A 21,804-nucleotide genomic window follows, 5' to 3' on the forward strand; every position below is an offset into this window, starting at 1 on the left:
TTCCTCCGGCACCCCTGTCAAATCACCAGGCTCCTCCTGTGAAGAAGAGACAGAGGAAACAGGAGGGATAGCAGACATTAAACATTTCACATGACAAGAGACGTTCCAGGAAAGGATAGAATTACTAGACCAATTAATGGAAGGATTATGACAAACTAGCCAGGGATGGCCCAAAACAACAGGTGTAAAAGGTGAACGAAAAATTAAAAAAGAAATGGTTTCGCTATGATTACCAGAAACAGTGAGGGTTAAAGGTAGCGTCTCACGCTGAATCCTGGGGAGAGGACTACCATCCAGGGCGAACAAGGCCGTGGACTCCCTTAACTGTCTGAGAGGAATGTCATGTTCCCGAGCCCAGGTCTCGTCCATAAAACAGCCCTCCGCCCCAGAGTCTATTAAGGCACTGCAGGAAGCTGACGAACCGGTCCAGCGTAGATGGACCGACAAGGTAGTGCAGGATCTTGAAGGAGAGACAGGAGTAGTAGCGCTCACCAGTAGCCCTCCGCTTACTGATGAGCTCTGGCTTTTACTGGACATGAAGTGACAAAATGACCAGCAGAACCGCAATAGAGACAGAGGCGGTTGGTGATTCTCCGTTCCCTCTCCTTAGTCGAGATGCGGATACCTCCCAGCTGCATAGGCTCAGCACCCGAGCCGGCAGAGGAAGATGGTAGTGATGCGGAGAGGGGGGCAACGGAGAACGCGAGCTCCTTTCCACGAGCTCGGTGACGAAGATCAACCCGTCGCTCAATGCGAATAGCGAGTTCAATCAAGGAATCCACGCTGGAAGGAACCTCCCGGGAGAGGATCTCATCCTTTACCTCTGCGCGGAGACCCTCCAGAAAACGAGCGAGCAAAGCCGGCTCGTTCCAGCCACTGGAGGCAGCAAGAGTGCGAAACTCAATAGAGTAGTCTGTTATGGATCGATTACCCTGACATAGGGAAGACAGGGCCCTGGAAGCCTCCTCCCCAAAAACAGATCGATCAAAAACCCGTATCATCTCCTCCTTAAAGTCCTGATACTGGTTAGTACACTCAGCCCTTGCCTCCCAGATTGCCGTGCCCCACTCACGAGCCCGTCCAGTAAGGAGAGATATGACGTAGGCGACACGAGCAGTGCTCCTGGAGTAAGTGTTGGGCTGGAGAGAAAACACAATATCACACTGGGTGAGGAACGAGCGGCATTCAGTGGGCTCCCCAGAGTAACACGGCGGGTTATTGATTCTGGGCTCCGGAGATTCGAAAGCCCTGGAAGTGGCCGGTGGATCGAGGCGGAGATGGTGAACCTGTTCTGTGAGGTTGGAGACTTGGGTGGCCAGGGTCTCAACGGCATGCCGAGCAGCAGACAATTCCTGCTTGTGTCTGCCTAGCATCGCTCCCTGGATCTCGACGGCTGAGTGGAGAGGATCCGAAGTCGCTGGGTCCATTCTTGGTCGGATTCTTCTGTTACGGTGCGTGAATGAGGACCCAAAAGCGAATTAACGTAAACAGAGCTTCTTTAATAACAAAACAAAACGTAGGCTCGGATGGACCGGCAGGTTCCGACAGGACAGGACAAGGTTGCAGCAAACATGACGATAGTCTGGTTCAGGCATGAACAACACAAACAAGAATCCGACAAAGACAGGAGCAGAAACAGAGAGAGATATAGAGGACTAATCAGAGGGAAAAAGGGAACAGGTGGGAAAAGGGGTGACGAGGTAGTTAGGAGGAGACAAGGCACAGCTGGGGAAAAGAGGGGGAGAAAAGGTAACCTAACAACGACCAGCAGAGGGAGACAGGGTGAAGGGAAAGGACAGAAACAAGACACAACATGACAGTACATGACAGTGAGCCCGTTCACTCGCATCAAGTATTAATTAGCGGTTTCAGATAGTAGCGGCCATATCGGATTTCCCAGGCTGGTGGTGCTGGCTGGTGCAGCGAACAACAGAGACCAGGTTACACACAGAGCATGTGTCTCAAATGGAACACTATTCCCTATATAGTGCACTATTTGCCCTGGTTAAAATGACTGCACCGTATAGGGAATAGGGTGACATTTGGGACACACACAGAGACAAACACGCTGAAGGCCATGCCAAGCACACAGTATTTAAACACAATGACCACCATAGGTCCTGAGAGATTGAATGGGTCTAGTCAGAGTCCAGACAGATTTCATAGAATAATTCATTCACATCCATTCACTCTGTGTGCGAGCAACCTCCCCACTCAGAGAGAAACGCCATGCAGGCTATTCCTTTTCTCTCTAGTATAGATTGTCTTGTGTTAACAATAATTTTTCATCTACTCAACACTCTACACTCACTTCCTTATTCCCATGAAACCTAAGAAAAGTAATTGACTGAAATGTACCCTGTATTTTGCTGGCAACATGACAAAAACACAATAGTCTGAGCTATCCTAGAACAGGAGCCCGGGAGCCTTTATTTTTACCTCCTTAATGGCAAGTGAAATAATGAATCAAACAGGCAACAGGTCCCAGCTATCACTCTGCTAAATAGGACCTTTCCATTATGTTGCTTTCCCCATCACATGAAAGATCTAGGGCTCTGCTCGGCTGTCCACAACGGCACCAGTATTATTCCTGTCAACTGGCAGCAGGAGAAATAGATGGTGTTTTCTGAGAGAGAGAGAGAGAGAGAGAGAGAGAGAGAGAGAGAGCGAGAGAGCGAGAGAGAGAGAGTGGGGGGGCAGAGAGAGAGGCAGAGAGAGAGAGAGAGAGATGGCTTTGAGGCAGAGAGAGGTGAGAGCACAAGGTATCGGGTACACTAACCTGTCCTTCTCACTCGAAACTAGCCCCATGACAATCCCCTCAGGGAGGGAACCTATCATCAACACCAGGTGACATACAAACAGCTATCTCCAGATAGATAGCAAGGTGAAGGAGGGGACTTCACAAGTCAATGTGCCTCCAGCTTTTATTCCAATGTATTTACTTTACTGTTTGCCATTTGTGTTCATGCTCGCTCTCTCTCTCACACACACACACACACACACACACACACACACACACACACACACATACACACACACACAAACACACGCACACGCACACACACACACACACACACACACACACACACACACACAAACACCTTTGGATCCAACACAAATACCACCAAACACACCAGAGAGATGTTTTCTCTGAAAAGGCATGTGGGGAGCTACATAGTCTGGCTTTTCTGGTGAGCACCAACCCAGTTACAACATGAGCTGAGTCCAACTTTTAAAGGATAGATCACTGTCCTTTCCTTTTGCCTCCAACATTCCACAGCCCTGAACAAAGATCAACATGCAAAACCAAACTTCACAGACTGGAAAGGGAAGGAGGTACGTCACATCCAGACAGCCGTACAGCAGTTCTAAGGGCATCTTCAAGTCAAAGCATGGCATTGGCAGGTTGCTTTGAAAGCACTGGTGTCCTTCACTCAGAATTCCACCAGTCTAAAAGCGTGGAATATGTAAACAACATCTCTGTGCCAAGTGACAGGTCAATAGTTGAGGTGTTATCTAGCTCTGCTTATTATTGTCAAGATTCATTGCTGACAGAACAACTCAGGGGCAATCTTATTATGAATCTGTCTGTATTGTGGCAGGAGGCCTCTGGAATGCCAATGTTTGACTATTCAGTAATGATTTGAGAAAAATAACCCTGGCATAACATTATTATGTAGAGACCCTATGAAAGTAGTTGAATCAATGTAATTTAATTGTGGGCCCAACATTTTTCTTCGTATCACATTCTCCCATCAACATTAGCTGGCAGCTGTAGATAAAGTGGTTGCATGCATATGAAATGGTGCTAAAGGTGATAGGAGTAACAGAGGAAGTCTCTGAACGCTTTTAAAGCACCCCTGCGTGCACTTTATCTCTCTTCAAGTACAGAACACCAGACCAGAAACTGCACTGTATAGTCTCTGTTATCTCCTCTGGCTCTGACATACGCACTCTCTCTTCTCCACCATCCAGAGGTCAGGATTATATTGAGCATGGGCTGTGTCTGATATAGGGCTCTGGTCAAAAGTAGCACACTATATAGGGAATAGGGTACCATTTTAGACGCATAGGCTCTGGTAAAATCTAGTGATCTAAATAGGGAATAGGGTGCCATTTCGGATGCATCCACGGTCTCCTTTTTTCCTATCCTGGTAGGCCTAATATCTACAGACGGCCGGTTGGTCAGATCAAGTTCCTCGATCTGTCTGCAGTAAACATTTATCACAGTTGTTCCCTCTTAATTGATGCACTGACCACCGACGTCAGAAATAATCCATATAGCAAGGCCTTAATTAAATATGCACTATTAAAAGTTTGATCAGGGCCATCGACTCATTATTCCACCCATCAGACTTATTAACGAACAGAAATAATTTATGCTGATATCAGATGCCTTTTGACTTCGCCCTTCCCCCCTATATAATGATAGATATGTGGACGCCATGGTTACACAGACCACCACTATAGTCATCTGTCCACAAGGCTTTGGTGTGCATTAGTCTCAAAGAGAATCTTTGTTCAGTACCCCCACCAACCAAGAACTGTCAAGGGCACTCATAAGTTCATCAAATATGAAAACCTTTTTTATATTTGAAAGGACGGACTCAGGAACCTAAGACAGCACTTGAATTAATGTCGGTCCGTGTAGGGGTTTGTATGAATATTAATAGAGTAGGCAGCACATTTGTTCAGGGAATGGTGTTGTAAATACGCTGAACAAGTTTCCATCCCAACAAGCTTCCATCTCAAATGGCAACCTATTCCCTTCATAGTGCACTACTTTTGACCAGATTTGGTCAAATATAGTGCACTATAAGTGCAACAGCATGCCATTTGGTGTGCGCATCAAATAAGACTATTTGTTTTCTCAGGGCCAACTGGAGACTGGAAACATAACCCTGGTCTCATTACAGGAGTGTCAGGTGGAAGACACAGTGAACATCTCCAGGTTTGAATAACAAGGATTAGATAGAATCATATCAGAAAAAAAGCAGTGTGAGCAATCTTAGAGTAGGCAGTGTTATGTCACGTGCAACACTGTGGGACTGACAAAGAAGCTGTCAGCAGAGCAGTATGCTTCCCATTAGTTTCCCAATTCTATTGTGAATGGCTGGAAAATCGCTTTTGTATTGTTACTGACTGACACACGGTCTATACAAAAGTTGACGAGAGGACTGTGTAAGATAGAAACAAATTCTCAACATGCATGTGCTTGAGGTAGACTACAATTTTAAAAAATGACAGGGGAAGTGAGTATCCAAGGGTATAATATAAACACGTAAGTAATAAGTCAATAATAATACCGTAATAATAAACGCGATACAACCAAGCGCATTCCAGGACCGGTACCAGTGGACTAGACACGGATGTGCGTAAACACCATGCTTAAATTGTGGAAAAACAAACCTAATTTAAACAGTCATCATGAACTTGGAGGCATATAGCAACTAATTGGTTGCTATGGGCCCACTGAACATGTATATCTAATTACAATCCATGTATTTTCATGTCAGACTTCTGAGTACCGACCGACTACTGATAAACTAACTGCTCACGGGCTGAAATATATTTGACATGCATATATCTTGAACAACATTCAACAGTGCAGCTGCAAGTCATTTAGAGAAACAGATGTGTTGGCAGAGGTTGCATAGACAAACCGGCAGGGAGTAAACGATAAACCTCTGATTTCGGTGCTGTCAGATAGCCTCTCGTTGTTTTCACTCTATATAGCCCAACAAAACAACTTTTTTTCCCCGACAGTATTTCAGGCTCAATGAATAAGTGAATATTTTATCTTTAGAAAAAATTTTTCGAAAATATAATAGTATAATAAAATATTACAGGCTAATGCAGTTGGTAAGGTATTTTAGTCACATTCTAAATGTTGTCTATTCTCCTCCGCCTCTCTCTCTTTCTCTCTCACCTGCCTGTAGGTTCTGCAGCTGTGCAGCGTCGCCGAACACTGCCCTCTACCGCTCTCTGAAAATGTACAATTCTAAACGGCATTTAATACCAATTTTGAAATGAGCCTTGAACTTGATAAAGGAATCTGTTGGTGTTTCAACTTAGTCTTGATTATTAACCGTTTATCGGTTGAGTTGTGTTGTAATAACTGAAGTAAGTCTATGTTATTCTACGCAATGTGGCCACGGGGTGAACATGGCTTACAGAATAGAAGTGTCTGAGATGCGTAAAGGGGAGAGAGACTTCACCTACCACCAGAATCAATGCTATTCATAACTCGGCCTTTGATTGTATTCGTTTATTGTTCTTCATTTCGACATCCTAATAATGAATCAACTTCACATCATGTAGCAATAAGGGAATAAGGGAATGTTATTCGCGGTCGCTTTTGATTTAATGTTCTCTATGAGAAAACGACTACTATTATCTCAGCTTTATAGCAAAATCTGTAAACTGTAAAATTGATATTCAACCTGGTGTCAGCGGGATGACAGTATAAATATTGAATATTATCATCCACATTCAACCTGGCACCTACAATAACCGTTGCGCAATACTAAAGAAAATGGGACAACCAGTGCAAGGTCTATTCTCCAAGCGGCATGAGTCATGTCAATGTTATTTTATGACACCACTATTCTAATTTCTTTAAGAAACAGACATGTCTAATCACAGGACAAAAGAGAATAGAAAGAAAAAGACAAATAAAAAGCTGATCTGGACAGTAGCCTACTATGTGGGAACTACATCTGTCTAACTAACCTCACCCCACGGGTCCTGATTACGGACAGCACAACACAAGTAAGTTTGTAACAGTGGAAATGTGGCGGTAGGTTCCTGCAGCCCAGAAATGCCTCTGATCCTCGGCTGGAACGTGATTAGAAAGTAAAGCTGAAGCGATATAAAAGAACCGCTAACTGCTCTGAATAAATATGCGATATTATGGAACAAACTACGACGCCAACAGAGCCCTCTATTCAAGGTATGGTAAAATGAACAAAATAAGAGGCACCCAGAAATACTGACATATCTAAGTGAAAACATTTGTGAACTGAAACTTCAAATTAATCTTATGATAAATGGTTTAGATGTAAAATGGGAAAACGGTGCTCAATATAGGCTATTATATCCCTTATTAATTGACCAAATGTGTGTTTTATGCCTTATCTATAGCTATTACAATTTTTGGACAGGATACTCACTCCAAAATAAAAGGCTAAAGATTAGAACGTGATTTCTATATTTCCTTTTAAAAGTTAAATTTAAATAGAATTACTATTGTAAATTCTAGTAGGCTCTGTAGAGCCATCTGCAAATATTTAAATACAACCAAGGGGTGCAATTGAACCGTCCAATAGATCAATTAAATTGTATTCTTACCTTTGATGTTTTTTCCAACTTGTTCAAAATGTCACGCAAAACTCGAGGGCTCTACTTGATTCGTCAGGCTACCTCATTGGAAGTGTATCTCCTCTCTTCGATGTGTCTCGCTCACATAACGACCTGCGCTGGTTACTGCGTTCTCTCTGTGAGTTGGACGCTAGTACAAGGACCATCGCAACTCCAACTGAGAGGGGTGTACAAGAGAGAATTTGCATTTAAAAAAAACAAGCGCTTATAGTACTTGGAGTATTGAGTAAGGGCTTGTGAGGTATTACCCCACTGTTCTATAGCCTTATAATACACTTCATTGACATTACTTATTTCATTATTATCTGGTGATGTGATGTAGAAGTTAATATCAGATTTGAAGTTTGAATAGTTCAGAGTGGTGTGACTGGCCATTCCAGCCACTGGCACAGGTTGAGAGCAGTTCATGACACCTTCTCATCAAACTGGCTTTCCAGATGGATCTTTGGTTGGGTGATGTTCCCATCTATTTGCAAATAAATAACATAGGCCCTAGCAACATTGCATTTAAATAGACACTGTACCACAATGTGATGAGAGGTGCATGCTGCAACTAGCTCTCACAGTCTCAAGTCAGAATTAGAAGTTCAACCATGTTTCTCAAAAGTCTAATTCTGAAGTATCTATGGTTAAGTTTTTTTTTTAATTTCACCTTTATTTAACCAGGTAGGCAAGTTGAGAACAAGTTCTCATTTGCAACTGCGACCTGGCCAAGATAAAGCAAAGCCGTTTGACACATACAGTAACACAGAGTTACACATGGAATAAACAAACATACAATCAATAATACAATAGAAAAATCTATATACAGCATGTGCAAATGAGGTAGGATAAGAGAGGTAAAGGCAATAAATAGGCTATGGTGGCAAATTAATTACAATATAGCAATTAAACAGTGGAATGGTAGGATGTGCAGAAGATGAATGTGCAAGTTGAGATACTCGGGTGCAAAGGTGAAAGATACATAAATAAATATAGTATGGGGATGAGGTAGATTGGTTGGGCTATTTACAGAATTAACTCAGAATATTTAAGGTTAAAGTTACGTTTAGGCATTAACTTAGACATCTAAAGGTTAGGCATTAATTCCAGAATGGTCAAGGTAAGGGTTAACGTCAACCTGCCTGAAATCAATGCCTGCAATGCCAACTATATCCTCCAAAACTACATTTCCTAAGCAGCTTTGCGGGCTGCTCAAGAATCCGTGGAAAACCGATTGCGCGTGCGTATCTAGACGTGGCAACGGCATCATGGCTTCTTGGAACCGCTACGGTAGTCGGATGAGAGAGCTAAAAATGTACACATTCGTCTTCTTGGTAAGTTGTTTGTGAAATATATATAGAGACACCGATAAGCCTAATGTTTTAATTACATGTATATTTTCAATATTTTTTTATTAAACCTGCAAACGCCTGCGTGTCTTTTCCGCGTCTTCGTGAAGGCAACCAAAGTTGACAGCACGGCCTTAGCAATTTTAAATCAGAGGCTGAACTTGAGAATCAAAAATAGCCAAACCTAAAAAAACAAGTGAATATAGTATATCTCGCTGTAGTTAAATACCGATATTCGCCAACATTTCATATTATTTGATCAAAACGTCCTCGTGAATTGACTACCAGCACAAGGCATCTAGTGTCCCTCTCGAGAATGTATATTGAAATCCTTTGAGAACGCAAAATTAACCTGGTTGGACAGAGACTTGAAAATAATGAACGGTTTTTCTGCATAATCTACAATATAAGACAGTCAATCTGTTACATTGCTGAAGATTTCAATTCAGGTTTCTATTCATCTGCATGCCTAGTTCAGTGCTATCCGGATTTCTTGGGAAATATATACCCTAATCATAACCCTTACCTAACCATTAGAAATGTCAACTTCAATGGGGGGTAGGGACGTCCCAAGGATCCCGGTTGCTTTACTAGTTAACCACCACCAATTTGCTACTTTTTTCTATGGTTGACGTGGTTTACATTTCTGATCAAAATGTCCTTTAGATTCACTTCCAGCTAGCTATGTGATTCAACACAGTTTGGTTTATTATGACTCTCATGGGTATGTATGTATGTTGGTCAGTCATTTTAAAATATTTTATGATGTTATATTGTTATACTTTACTTTCATTGAGTGATTGATACATTATTTGCTTGTTAGATGTAAAGTTTGCTACAAATGTAACTTAGTTGGTTGCTACACAAATGTTACATTGCATTAGCCTACACTTTAACCAACTCCTCGCTCAGTCCTTGATAGACTGGCCACATAATGACTGGATTTCCACTTCATTCCAATCTTGAGCCTTGTGCCCTGGGACCATTCCTGTTCAGCATCCTGTTGTATGGTTTAGTGGCTACCATGTCAAACAAAGGTGGGTGCTACTGTAGCCTACTGTTGTGCGATTGCAGGCAGGGAAATGACATCACAGTGGGTGTGTGTGGAGATTAAGGGAGACTGACTGCTCTGTCTCTGTGTATGCTGAAGACTGTCCCACTGTAATTTCTTGCCTAGCTGCGTGTCAAAGCAATTTTTAAACTTCTTTAATCTGGATTGAGGGTCCTCTTCACCTCCCCATCATGGTGGGTTGGGCGGTTGCCTTAGTGCCGTGAGCCGCCACAACACACTAACCACCCTAGAGTTATTCATACATCAATGGCTCCATCTCCATCAATTACAGAGGACGGAACTCATTGCCTACATCCCAAATTGCACCCCATTTCCTATATAGTGCACTATTTTTGACCAGGACCCATAGGGAATAGAGTGCCATTTGCGACATCGGTCATTTGAGAGAGGTGTTCATAATCCATCTTCTGACATCAGTGGTTGATAATTGAAAAGGGCCGCCACACACGCGTTGATCTCCATTGCTGCTGTTCGTCTCATTAATCAAGAGCAAAATGAAGGGGAGAGTTTGACAAACAGAACAGCAGTCTGATTTGCGTTGATTCAGTACGGCCCCTAAAACCTAAAACGGGCCGACTTTTATTAAGCAGATTTGTCACCCCAGATGGAGGGTAAGCGAGCTCTGGGAGAGTGAGCTGCCAGCCTGGGTCTCTCTGCTGGCTGCTTAGTGTGTGTGGCATTTTTTACACCGATGTAACGTGACACTTTTGGGGGGATGAAGGTTGGTGCAAAGTGTGATAATGGACTTTCTTAATATATTCAAATGCTCGGGCTCTGTCCCAATATTTTATTTATATCAACTTTATTTAACCAGGTAGGTCAGTTGAGAACAAGTTCTCATTTACAACTGCGACCTGGCCAAGATAAAGCAAAGCAAAGCATTGCAACAAAAACAACAGAGTTACACATGGGATAAACAAATGTACAGTCAATAACACAATAGATACATCTGTATACAGTGTGTGCAAATGGAGTAAGGAGGTAAGGCAATAAATAGGCCAATAGTGGCGAAGTAATTACAATTTAGCAATAAACACTGGAGTGATATATGTGCAGATGAGGATGTGCAGGTAGAAATACTGGTGTGCAAAAGAGCAGAAAAACAAATATGGGGATGAGGTGGGTAGATGGGGTGGGCTATTTACAGATGGGCTGTGTGCAGCTGCAGCGATCGGAAAGCTGCTCTGACACCTGACGCTTAAAGTTAGTGAGGGAGATAGAAGTCTTCAGTGATTTCTTTGCAATTCATTCCAGTCATTGGCAGCAGGAAGGCAGCCGAAGGTGGAGTTGGCTTTGGGGATGACCAGTGAAATATACCAGCTGGAGCGTGTACTACGGGTGGGTGCTGCTATGGTGACCAGTGAGCTGAGATAAGGCGGAGCTTTACCAAGCAAAGACTTATAGATGACCTGGAGCCAGTGGGTTTGGCGACGAATATGAAGCGAGGGCCAGCCAACCAGAGCATACAGGTCGCAGTGGTGGGTAGTATATGGGGCTTTGGTGACAACAGATGGCACTATGATAAACTGCATCCAATTTGAGTAGAGTGTTGGAGGCTATTTTGTAAATGACATCGCCGAAGTCAAGGATCGGTTGGATAGTCAGTTTTACGAGGGTATGTTTTGCAGCATGAGTGAAGGAAATAGGAAGCTGATTCTAGATATCATTTTGAATTGGAGATGCTTAATGTGAGTCTGCAAGGAGAGTTTACAGTCTAACCAGACACCTAGGTATTTGTAATTGTCAACATATTCTAAGTCAGAATCGTCCAGAGTAGTGATGCTAGTCGGGCGGGCAGTGCTGGCAGCGATCAGTTGAAGAGCATGCATTTAGTATTACTAGCATTTAAGAGCAGTTGGAAGCCACGGAAGGAGTGTTGTATGGCTTTGAAGCTCGTCTGGAGGTTTGTTAACACAATGTCCAAAGGGCCAGAAGTATACAGAATGGTGTCGTCTGCGTAGAGGTGGATCAGAGAATCACCAGCAGCAAGAGCGACATCATTGATATATACAGAGAAAAGACTTGGCCCGAGAATTGGTCTCTGTGGCACCCCCATAGAGACTGCCAGAGGTCCGGACAACAGGCCCTCCGATTTGACACGCTGAACTCTTATCTAAGTTGTTAATGAACCAGGCGAGGCAGCCATTAGAGAAACCAAGGCTGTTGACTCTGACGATAAGAATGTGATTATTGACAGAATTGAAAGCCTTGGCCTGGGCGATGAATACAGCTGCACAGTACTGTCTTTTATCGATGGCGATTAGGATATAATTTAGGACCTTGAGCATGGCCCAGGTGCACCCGTGACCAGCTCGGAAACCTGATTGCATAGCGGAGAAGGTACAGTAGGATTCGAAATGGTCGGTGATCTGTTTGTTCAATTGGCTTTCAAAGACTTTTGAAAGGCAGGGCAGGATGGATATAGGTCTGTAACAGTTTGGGTCTAGAGTGTCTCCCCCTTTGAAGAGGTAGATGACCTTGGCAGCTTTCCAATTTTTAGGAATCTCAGACGATGCGAAAGAGAGGTTGAACAGACTAGTAATAGGGGGTTGCAACAATGGCGGCGGATAATTTTAGAAAGAGAGGGTCAAGATTGTCTAGCCCAGCTGATTTGTAGGGATCCAGATTTTGCAGCTCTTTCAGAATGTCAGCTGTTTGGATGAAGGAGAAGCGGGAGGGGGGGGGGGGGCTTGGGCAAGTTGCTGTGGGGGTTGAAGGGCTGTTGACCGTGGTGAGGGTAGCCAGGTGGAAAGCATGGCCAGCCGTAGAGAAATGCTTATTGAAATTCTCCTTTATCGTAGATTTATCGGTTTGACATTGTTTCCTAGTCTCAGTGCAGTGGGCAGCTGGGAGGAGGTGCTCTGATTCTCCATGAACTTTAGTGTCCCAAAACTTTTTGGAATTACTGCTGCAGAATGCACATTTATTTTTGAAAAAGCTAGCGTTTGCTTTCCTAACTGCCTGTCTATATTGGTTCCTGACTTCCCTGAAAAGTTGCATATCGCGTGGACTATTCGCAGCTAATACAGTACGCCACAGGATGTTTTTGTGCTGGTCAAGGGCAGTCAAGTCTGGAGTGAACCAAGGGCTATATCTGTTTTTAGTTGTACATTTTTTTAAAGGGACATGCTTATTTAAGATGGTAAGGAAAGCACTTTTAAAGAATAACCAGGGATCCTCTACTGACGAGATGAGGTCAATATCCTTCCAGGATACCCGGGCCAGGTTGATTAGGAAGTCCTGCTCGCAGAAGTGTTTCAGGGAGCGTTTGACTGTGATGAGGGGTGGTCTTTTCACCGCGGACCGATAACGGACGCAGGCAATGAGGCAGTGAACGCTGAGATCCTGGTTGAAAACAGCGGAGGTGTATTTAGAGGGTAAGTTGGTCAGCATGATATCTATGATGGTGCCCGTGTTTACGGATTTGGGGTTGTACCTGGTAGCTTCCTTGAGAATTTGTGTGAGATTGAGGGCATCTACCTTAGATTGTAGGACGGCCGGTGTGGTACGCTATCCTCTGTATATAGTGCACTACTTTAGACCAGAGTCCTATGGGCCCTGCCCTGGTCAAAGTAGAGCACTATACATAAGATGCCATTTAGGATGCAGTTGCAGGAGGCACTACAGAAAGAGCTGCCTGCTTGTCTTATTGGAAATGTCACCTAGCTGTGATACGGCATATGAAGTGAATTTGATCAATAATCAAAGGATTTGCAATAGATTCTAATTCTGGACTGGGACTAAGAGGAATTCATGGGCTAAGTCTGACCCATTATGTTTGCCTGACTAAAATACCCTGTCTGTATTGGTGACCTGATGGTTCCTGTACCTGGATGGATAACAAATGCTGAAACATTTACAGTTAAAATATAAAAACAGTGTAATGCTTTATGTTTTATATTTTAAGTTAAAAATCCTATAATCCCTAAAAGTGTGTATGCAAACAGGAAGACATGAATTGGACTTATTGGTGTAGCGAAAGGGTTAGTTTGAGTTGGTTAGGGAGTAGAACTATCTTCAGAAACAAATCACCACCTCTTCAGCTTCAAATTCTGTCCCATGAGAGATCTGACGATCGTTGAGGTTTGAAGAATCAATGCTTAAACTATTAGAAATAGCTTAAACAAAGACATAATCCAATGTGTTACAGTTACAGCCACATCATGAAACAAGAGCCTAACAGCCAAGGGGCCTGTTTTTCACCCTCATTATGTTCACTTCTCACTAAGACATCCCTGAGGCTATGAAGATGAGCTAGAGCTAGCATGCAGTGTATTCCCCTGTCTCTGTCTGTCTCCAGCACTAGGGAGTGTGGTCTCTAGTCTAAACCTGTCCTCCTGCTGATCACTAGGTAGTGTGTGTGTGCGCATGACTGAGTGCGGTGTATTGTGAAGGCAGACAGTCCTGTCATTAGGATGCTGCTCACATTGACACACAGCAGTGCCCTCATGTCATGGCCTAAGCCAAACGAGGGGAAGCTTTAGTAATAGGTAGTGTAGGGGAACCAACCAATGCACCGATTGCCAGGTGGCAGCCCAGCCATTGATAGGACTTGTTGCAGTATTGGCTGCCTGTCAAATGTCAGGGGATGTGATGCGTGAGCGGCGAGCACAACAATGTCAATGGTCCAGGAAAGGTTTGCAAATCCTCTCCTCATTCTGTGTGTGTTGCTCCATCCATCCTGATGTCCGTGTCCCTCTCCCATGCTCACATCCTCTCCCATGCTCACATCCTCTCTATTCTCCACTCTATATAGTACTGCTTTCATTTCACCATAATACTATCTATCCACATCCTGGGAATATGATTGTGTTCTGTTTATGATTCTTTCTGTTGATCTTCTCAACAGTATGCATTATGCATACCCACTCTGTAAATGAGCCTGGAGAAATGTGATCGTCGGGGGCTGAAATCATCACCAGCATTTCTTACATTTGTAAAGGGTCCAATGTTCATGTAGCTGTGAAATAGGCCTGCCTCAGTACAAGAGCTGCCTCCAGATGCTCTCAAATAGCCGAGGACTGACTCCGTCCCGCACTCATAGCTGAGGACTGACTCCGTCCCGCACTCATAGCCGAGGACTGACTCGGTCCCGCACTCATAGCCGAGAACTGACTCGGTCCCGCACTCATAGCCGAGGACTGACTCGGTCCCGCACTCATAGCCGAGGACTGACTCGGTCCCGCACTCATAGCCGAGGACTGACTCGGTCCCGCACTCATAGCCGAGGACTGACTCGGTCCCGCACTCATAGCCGAGGACTGACTCGGTCCCGCACTCATAGCCGAGGACTGACTCGGTCCCGCACTCATAGCCGAGGACTGACTCCGTCCCGCACTCATAGCCGAGGACTGACTCCGTCCCGCACTCATAGCCGAGGACTGACTCCGTCCCGCACTCATAGCCGAGGACTGACTCGGTCCCGCACTCATAGCCGAGGACTGACTCCGTCCCGCACTCATAGCCGAGGACTGACTCGGTCCCGCACTCATAGCCGAGGACTGACTCCGTCCCGCACTACTACTTTTGTCTGTTGCCTTAACTACTCTTTTGTATACAGTTAGTTCATACTCCCACATTGTCTGAAAATGCATGCATTTTCAAATCCCATTTAGCACAGCTATCAGTCAAACTCTTTTGTGAGGTAGGCTATAGTACGGTGGATACATATTATCCCACTTAAGTAAGTTGTACTTTAAAGCTCCCCTTTCATTCTGCACAGTGGTTGCTTCAGTGCCTCCTCTCTCCACTCTCCCTTTCTCAGATGGCCTAGCCAAGCAGAGGAGTAGTAGTGGAGGGGTGTCGGATGGCTCGAGGGGAGTGGCGAGAGGCTCGAGGGGAGTGGCGAGAGGCTCGAGGGGAGTGGCGAGAGGCTCGAGGGGAGTGGCGAGAGGCTCGTGGGGAGAGGCTCGTGGGGAGAGGCTCGTGGGGAGAGGCTCGTGGGGAGGCACGGGTAGATGGCAGAGGAGGGGAGATGTTGTCGGACAAGAGGAGAGGTGGTGTGGAGAATAATAGTGGTGTCGCTCGGCCGGCCCTGAGAGCCCGTTTTATAATTACCCCTTACTGTCATCTCCACACACCCGTCGTAGAGTCTCCGACCGAGGGGACGTCACCTTGTCATCTCCTCAACACTGCCGTCCGATACCACGGCCACCAGCCTCCCACATCCAACACCTAGAGACAGGAGGAGGAAATGAGATAGATGCCCCCTCTAGAGTTCATCAGTCATCCAGACAGGGAAGAAGAAAACAAGATGACGCTTCACTTCTTCATTCTACGTTTTAATTGAAATGTACTGACGAGAATCTGTTGAATTCCCGTCACGCCCATACGAGGTATCCAGCATGGGAAATTAAAAAACTCTGCCCGACAGGTGCTTGTTTTTATATCATGTTACAGTATATCGCTCATCACTTGATTTGATGAATGAGGACATTGGTAGCTAATTTTGTACTCCATCGGGGATTGGGCGACTGGGACATGATTTGATGAGTGATAGGATGGAGCTTGTTTGAATGTCTCAGGGAAGATTTTAATAGCATACTCCTTGCGTTGTCTCCTTCTCAAAACCCATTGGAAGAGAAGGTCAGAGGGGAGGGACCTCTGGCTTTCTCATCCAATGGGTTTTGAGAAGGAGACAAGGAGAGAGGACTCGAAGAATATGCAATCTGTATCTTCTCACAGTTGCACACAATGAGATGAGAATCTGTCTTTGTTTCGACTTTGATGCCGACCACCTACATAAGGTTTTGTTTTGAACATCAGGTATCTGGCAATCTCATAATATCACAAAAGTGACCGGTCTTCTGCACTGAAGCATCTGATGTGTGAGTTGGTCACTCTGAGTAAATACAGTATCTATCCATCAATATGTCTTCAGGTGTGCCTGGTGCCGGTGCTGCAGGCGGCTGTAAAGGTCTCTCCTCTCATAGAGAAGGTCAGCGAACACAAGGACTTCAAGAAGCTGCTCCGGACTCGAACCAATGTCCTGGTGCTCTACACTAAGTCAGGTGGGTTAGATCCAATGTCCTGGTGCTCTACACTAAGTCAGGTGTGTCAGTGGGCATACTTTAGGCCCTTTGTAGTAAAAATGATATGTGAAGTTAGATATGCCTGCCTTTGTTTACACCAATCTCGAATAGTGGTCTGTTATTATCTCTGATCCATCAGTTGTAATGGGGAACAACATTCTGGAAGGACTGTGATTGACCTGCGTGCTTGTCGGCTTGTGACGTCGCCCTTGGATTTTTTTAGCATAGAACAATGTACTTGAACAGAAAAAGACACCCAAACTAAAGGGGTCAAATAAAGTCCTAAAACTGCGTTCACCTATAGCCATTAGGGAAATCAGCCTCTCTTGCATTTAATTCCATTTTAATTAGCATATTTCACGCCAGAAGAAAGTGCTCAGCTCAGTTCACCGTGTGTGTTTGCCGTTGTGTGTCAGGGCTCGACATTAAGTCTTGTCTGTTTGCCTGGGGCAAGTAAAAAAGCAGATTGTAGATTTAAGTAAATAAAAATCACTATCAAACAATTTAGGTTACTCCGATCATAATTGGATCAGTGTCCTACAGATGTGATATCTGGCTCACTGTCCTCCCAATTTCTGCGCAATGCCTTCAGAGTATAATTATTGTAGGCCTGCATTGACAGACACCAGCGTTCTTTCAATCATGCAGTCGCAAAAATTAGTTTTTGAGATCAAAGCAAGTCGTGTTTGCACATTTGTTGATAATAATTGCTGGTGAGGTATTTGTGCTCTAGTGCTCATCATTGGCTTTCTCCTCTATTTAATACTGGCCATGTCATTCTGACAGAGTCAAAAAATATTCTTAGAATAGCCTAATTAACTAGTAACTCCTATGCTGTCAAGATCTCCCCTGAACACTGAATATTTTAACCTTCCAAATAGACTTAGTAGTTATCTACCTCGCCCACCTTAGCCAGTTGATCCCTGGTTCATTGAATGAGGGAATGTATTTTATAAAGGCATAAAAAGTGCTTGGTTGTATTTGTAATGTTGCAAGGTGGCCAACCCTCCTCTTGGAGAGTCCAGGAGAGCTACAGGGATGCAGGCTTTTGCTCAGGAGATATAATACATGGGATCAAACACCAGCAGCCTTCCATTGTCACTGAGCCCAGCAGCCAGCCTTCCATTGTCACTGAGCCCAGCAGCCAGCCTTCCATTGTCACTGAGCCCAGCAGCCAGCCTTCCATTGTCACTGAGCCCAGCAGCCAGCCTTCCGTTGTCACTACCAGTGATAATAATGATGTTTATTGTGAAGTGCTTCCTTGCATTATACAACACAAATCTCAGTCACCTTTTTGGCCCATGGTGTTCCAGACCAGTTTTTATTTTTGGACAAGCGACTTGAGCTTTCTGACAAGGGAAAAACCAGTCCTACAGTGGCTAAAACAGTTCATGTCAAGCCCTGCTGTGTGTCGTGTGATGCTCTGTCAGCATAATCTCCCTCTCGGTGCACAGGAAGAGGCCTCTCAAGGCCCCACCACTCCCATGAATTATGTGTGTACATACGAGCCTCCACATGTATTTGTTTCATAATTCATGAGCCATTTCAGACAGTGTTAGGTCATTGGTTAATACTTGCACGTATCAAACGCCGCCCCGTGATTGATTGCTTGCCGTTTCTGTGGCGCTGGGTTCTGGCATTCTCCAACGGTTTAGCCCCCCCCGGCTACTCCCTCTTTCTACTAAGGGTAGTGGGTCCCAAATGGCAATCTATTCTCTACATCCCAAATGGCACCGTATTCCTTATATAGTGCACTACCTTTGGGAAGCACAATGGGTCCCTAATCCTCAGCTTTGCGGGCATTGCCATGATACTAAATATAGACGAGATGTCCATAGAACCAGGAAGTGTGTGAAAGTGATGTTGAGCAGGGACTAAACAACCACAGTTCTTTTACTGATTTGAGTCCACATTGTGTCTCAATGGACATTGTGTGATGTTGCACGGTATTGTTACAGTACAGTTTATTACAGTTTATTCTTTGATGGTTTTCTCAGTAGGCCTTGACCTATGCTGTGTTTATGATACTCGTAACATGTTGGAAGTAGACTAGTGAACGCTCGGCTAGGTGATGTCACAAGGTGATGGGTGGTACTTGGTGATGCTTGCCTATACCCTCCTGTGATTTGATGTTTGAGTTCATAGTCCCATGTTTTGAGTGTTGTGACCTCTGACCTTCAGTGAATTACAGGTTTTTAGGATTCTTGAGTATTGAAAGCTGGTGAGCTGAGTAATATAACCCATATTGTAATGAAAGGTGTATTGTAACTCCACCTGTTGTAACTAGATCGACCGATTCATCGGAATGGCCGATTAATTAGGGCCGATTTCAATAAATCTTTGGACACCGGTATTTTTGGACACCAATTTTGCCGATTTTAAAAATATATATTTTTTTACACCTTTATTTATTTAATCTTTCTTTAACTAGGCAAGTCAGTTAAGAACACATTCTTATTTTTAATGACGGCAGCTCGGGGGACCCAATCTTAAAGTTAACTAGTCCAGCGCAATAACGACCTGCCTCTCTCTCGTTGCACTCCAAGGAGCCTGCCTGTTACGCAAATGCAGTAAGCCAAGGTAAGTTGCTAGCTAGCATTAAACTTATCTTATAAAAAACAATCAATCATAATCACTAGTTAACTACACATGGTTGATGATATTACTAGATATTATCTAGCGTGTCCTGCGTTGCATAAAATCTGACTGAGCATACCAGTATCTAAGTATCTGACTGAGCGGTGGTAGGCAGAAGCAGGCTCGTAAACATTCATTCAAACAGCACTTTTGTGCGTTTTGCCAGCAGCTCTTCGTTGTGCGTCAAGTATTGCGCTGTTTATGACTTTAAGCCTATCAACTCCCGAGATGAGGCTGGTATAACCGAAGTGAAATGGCTGGCTAGTTAGTGCGCGCTAATAGCGTTTAAACATCACTCGCTCTAAGCCTTCTAGTAGTTGTTCCCCTTGCTCTGCATGGGTAACGCTGCTTCGATGGTGGTTGTTGTCGTTGTGTTGCTGGAGCGAGGAGAGGGACGGAAGCTATACTGTTACACTGGCAATACTAGTGCCTATAAGAACATCCAATAGTCAAAGGTTAATGAAATACACATGGTATAGAGAGAAATAGTCCTATGATTCCTATAATAACTACAACCTAAAACTTCTTACCTGGGAATATTGAAGACTCATGTTAAAAGGAACCACCAGCTTTCATGTGTTCTCATGTTCTGAGCAAGGAACTGAAACGTTAGCTTTCTTACATAGCACATATTGCACTTTTACTTTCTTCTCCAACACTTTGTTTTTGCATTATTTAAACCAAATTGAACATGTTTCATTATTTATTTGAGGCTAAATTGATTTTATTGATGTATTATATTAAGTTAAAATAAGTGTTCATTCAGTATTGTTGTAATTGTCATTATTACAAATACAATTTTAAAAATCAGCCGATTAATCGGTATAGTTTTTTTTTTGGTCCTCCAATAATTGGTATCGGCATTGAAAAATCATAATCGTAACCTACTCCTGTCCTCGTATCTTGTGTATGTAAATAGCTACCTCCGGGGACTCTAAGCTGAAGCTGCTGTCTGATGTGGCCCAGGTTATCAAAGGACAGGGCACCATCGCTTGGGTCAACTGTGGGTAAGTACAGGATTGATTGGTTGGTTGATTGATTTAATTACAGTATGGAATGGCATGCATTATCACTTCAGTCACCATGTCACGTACTGTAGGTCATGTGTCACGTCCAAGAGATTTTCCAAAAAGCATTTTAGGTTAGCTATTGAAGCCTAGGCCAGCTGCATGCCGTTGTCATATCTATTTACATCCATCTCTCCACTGCACTTCTAATCGATGTGTCTCTGCGTGGCATATCCCTCTGGATATTGGAGAAGAGACACTCATTAAAATAGGGAGTCTCGCACTTTCCACATCCTGCTGAGGGCTGGAGAGAGGAGGAGAATGGTCTCTTCACAGCCTCAGTTTGTGTATGTGCGTGACTGTGTGCATGCTCGTTCTGTCTGTGTTCGTAAGTAAGGGGTTGTCTGAATGAGTATGAATGAGTCATGGGCATTGTGTGGGAACACGAGCGTTCCTGTCCCTGTCAGGTCTGGGCAGATGAACGATTTGGAACTTATTCTCTGGAAGTGTTCTTACTGGGAGGATCCATCACACTCCCAAGACACACTAGAGGAATTGTTTTCCTTAAGAAATGTTTAACTTTTTTTTTTCCCCTTATCTGACTTCCACTGTAGTTGTTTTTCTGCCATTTTAACTCTGTTTTTTATACCTGTCAACCTCAACCTTGAGCCATCTTTGTGCTCCGGAGAAAATCCTTCAAACAGAAAGCTACAAAGGAATCAAGATCACCCCTCTGACACCTACCACTCAAAGCATCCCTCAACAAAAAATGCTAGCCTTTCCAAGATGGAAGATGGATGACGGACAAGGAAGGAAAATAGTCTCAAAACAATGTAGCCTGGTCAGCATTTTTATATCGACCTTCATCCAAACAAGATTTGCTGTGAGAGATTTTGTTTCTTTTCACCGTAGTAAATCTGTCAACCCTCTCTTTCTACAGCTTATGCCTTATTTCTGGTGCCTGAGGCTGTTCTTATGGTTAACTTTGCCACCTGTAGTGAATACTGTATCACCTTCACCTAGGATAAGAATCCCAGCTGCTGCTCTGCATATCCATCTCTCCAATTCTCCCCACTCATTTCAACCATTATTCCACTCTCATTTAAAACAAATTCAGTCAAGAAATACTGAAAGGTGTGGAAGTTCCTGAAGGTTGTACAGTACATACTTGTGCCAGTGACCCAACAGAGGACCTGATACGACAGGGTTCATGGCTGCTGTTACTGTTCAGCCAGCCTCTGTCTAGCAGTGAGGTTTCCCAACCGTCGCCAGTTCTCCCATGGACCAGCACCAAAACAACGCCTCGCCAAGTGCTTCTGGACAGGGATAGAGACATCCTCATGGGT

At 44.1% G+C, this 21,804-nt stretch overlaps 2 protein-coding genes across 6 annotated transcripts in view; one reads left to right on the forward strand and one right to left on the reverse strand.

Annotated features, from left to right (window-relative positions):
* Positions 1-7,498, reverse strand: part of LOC139380841 (semaphorin-5B-like) — a 288,353-nt gene extending 280,855 nt beyond the window's left edge. For 2 of the 4 annotated variants that reach the window (XM_071123938.1, XM_071123939.1), the window contains exon 1: positions 7,351-7,498. The gene's annotated coding sequence lies outside the window, so the exon portion shown is untranslated. The remainder of the gene's footprint in view (positions 1-7,350) is intronic. The other 2 variants (XM_071123940.1, XM_071123937.1) reach the window with 1 other exon arrangement.
* A 1,107-nt stretch (positions 7,499-8,605) lies between these two features.
* Positions 8,606-21,804, forward strand: part of LOC139380842 (protein disulfide-isomerase A5-like) — a 55,823-nt gene continuing 42,624 nt past the window's right edge. For both annotated transcript variants that reach the window (XR_011628473.1, XM_071123942.1), the window contains exons 1-3: positions 8,606-8,696; positions 16,664-16,793; positions 20,371-20,458. Coding sequence is in view for 1 of the 2 variants with exons in the window: in XM_071123942.1 (XP_070980043.1) it covers positions 8,631-8,696; positions 16,664-16,793; positions 20,371-20,458 (284 nt within the window). In the remaining variant the exon portion in view is untranslated. The remainder of the gene's footprint in view (positions 8,697-16,663; positions 16,794-20,370; positions 20,459-21,804) is intronic.

The sequence above is a fragment of the Oncorhynchus clarkii genome, chromosome 22, assembly GCF_045791955.1.
Source record: "Oncorhynchus clarkii lewisi isolate Uvic-CL-2024 chromosome 22, UVic_Ocla_1.0, whole genome shotgun sequence".
NCBI lineage: Eukaryota > Metazoa > Chordata > Actinopteri > Salmoniformes > Salmonidae > Oncorhynchus > Oncorhynchus clarkii.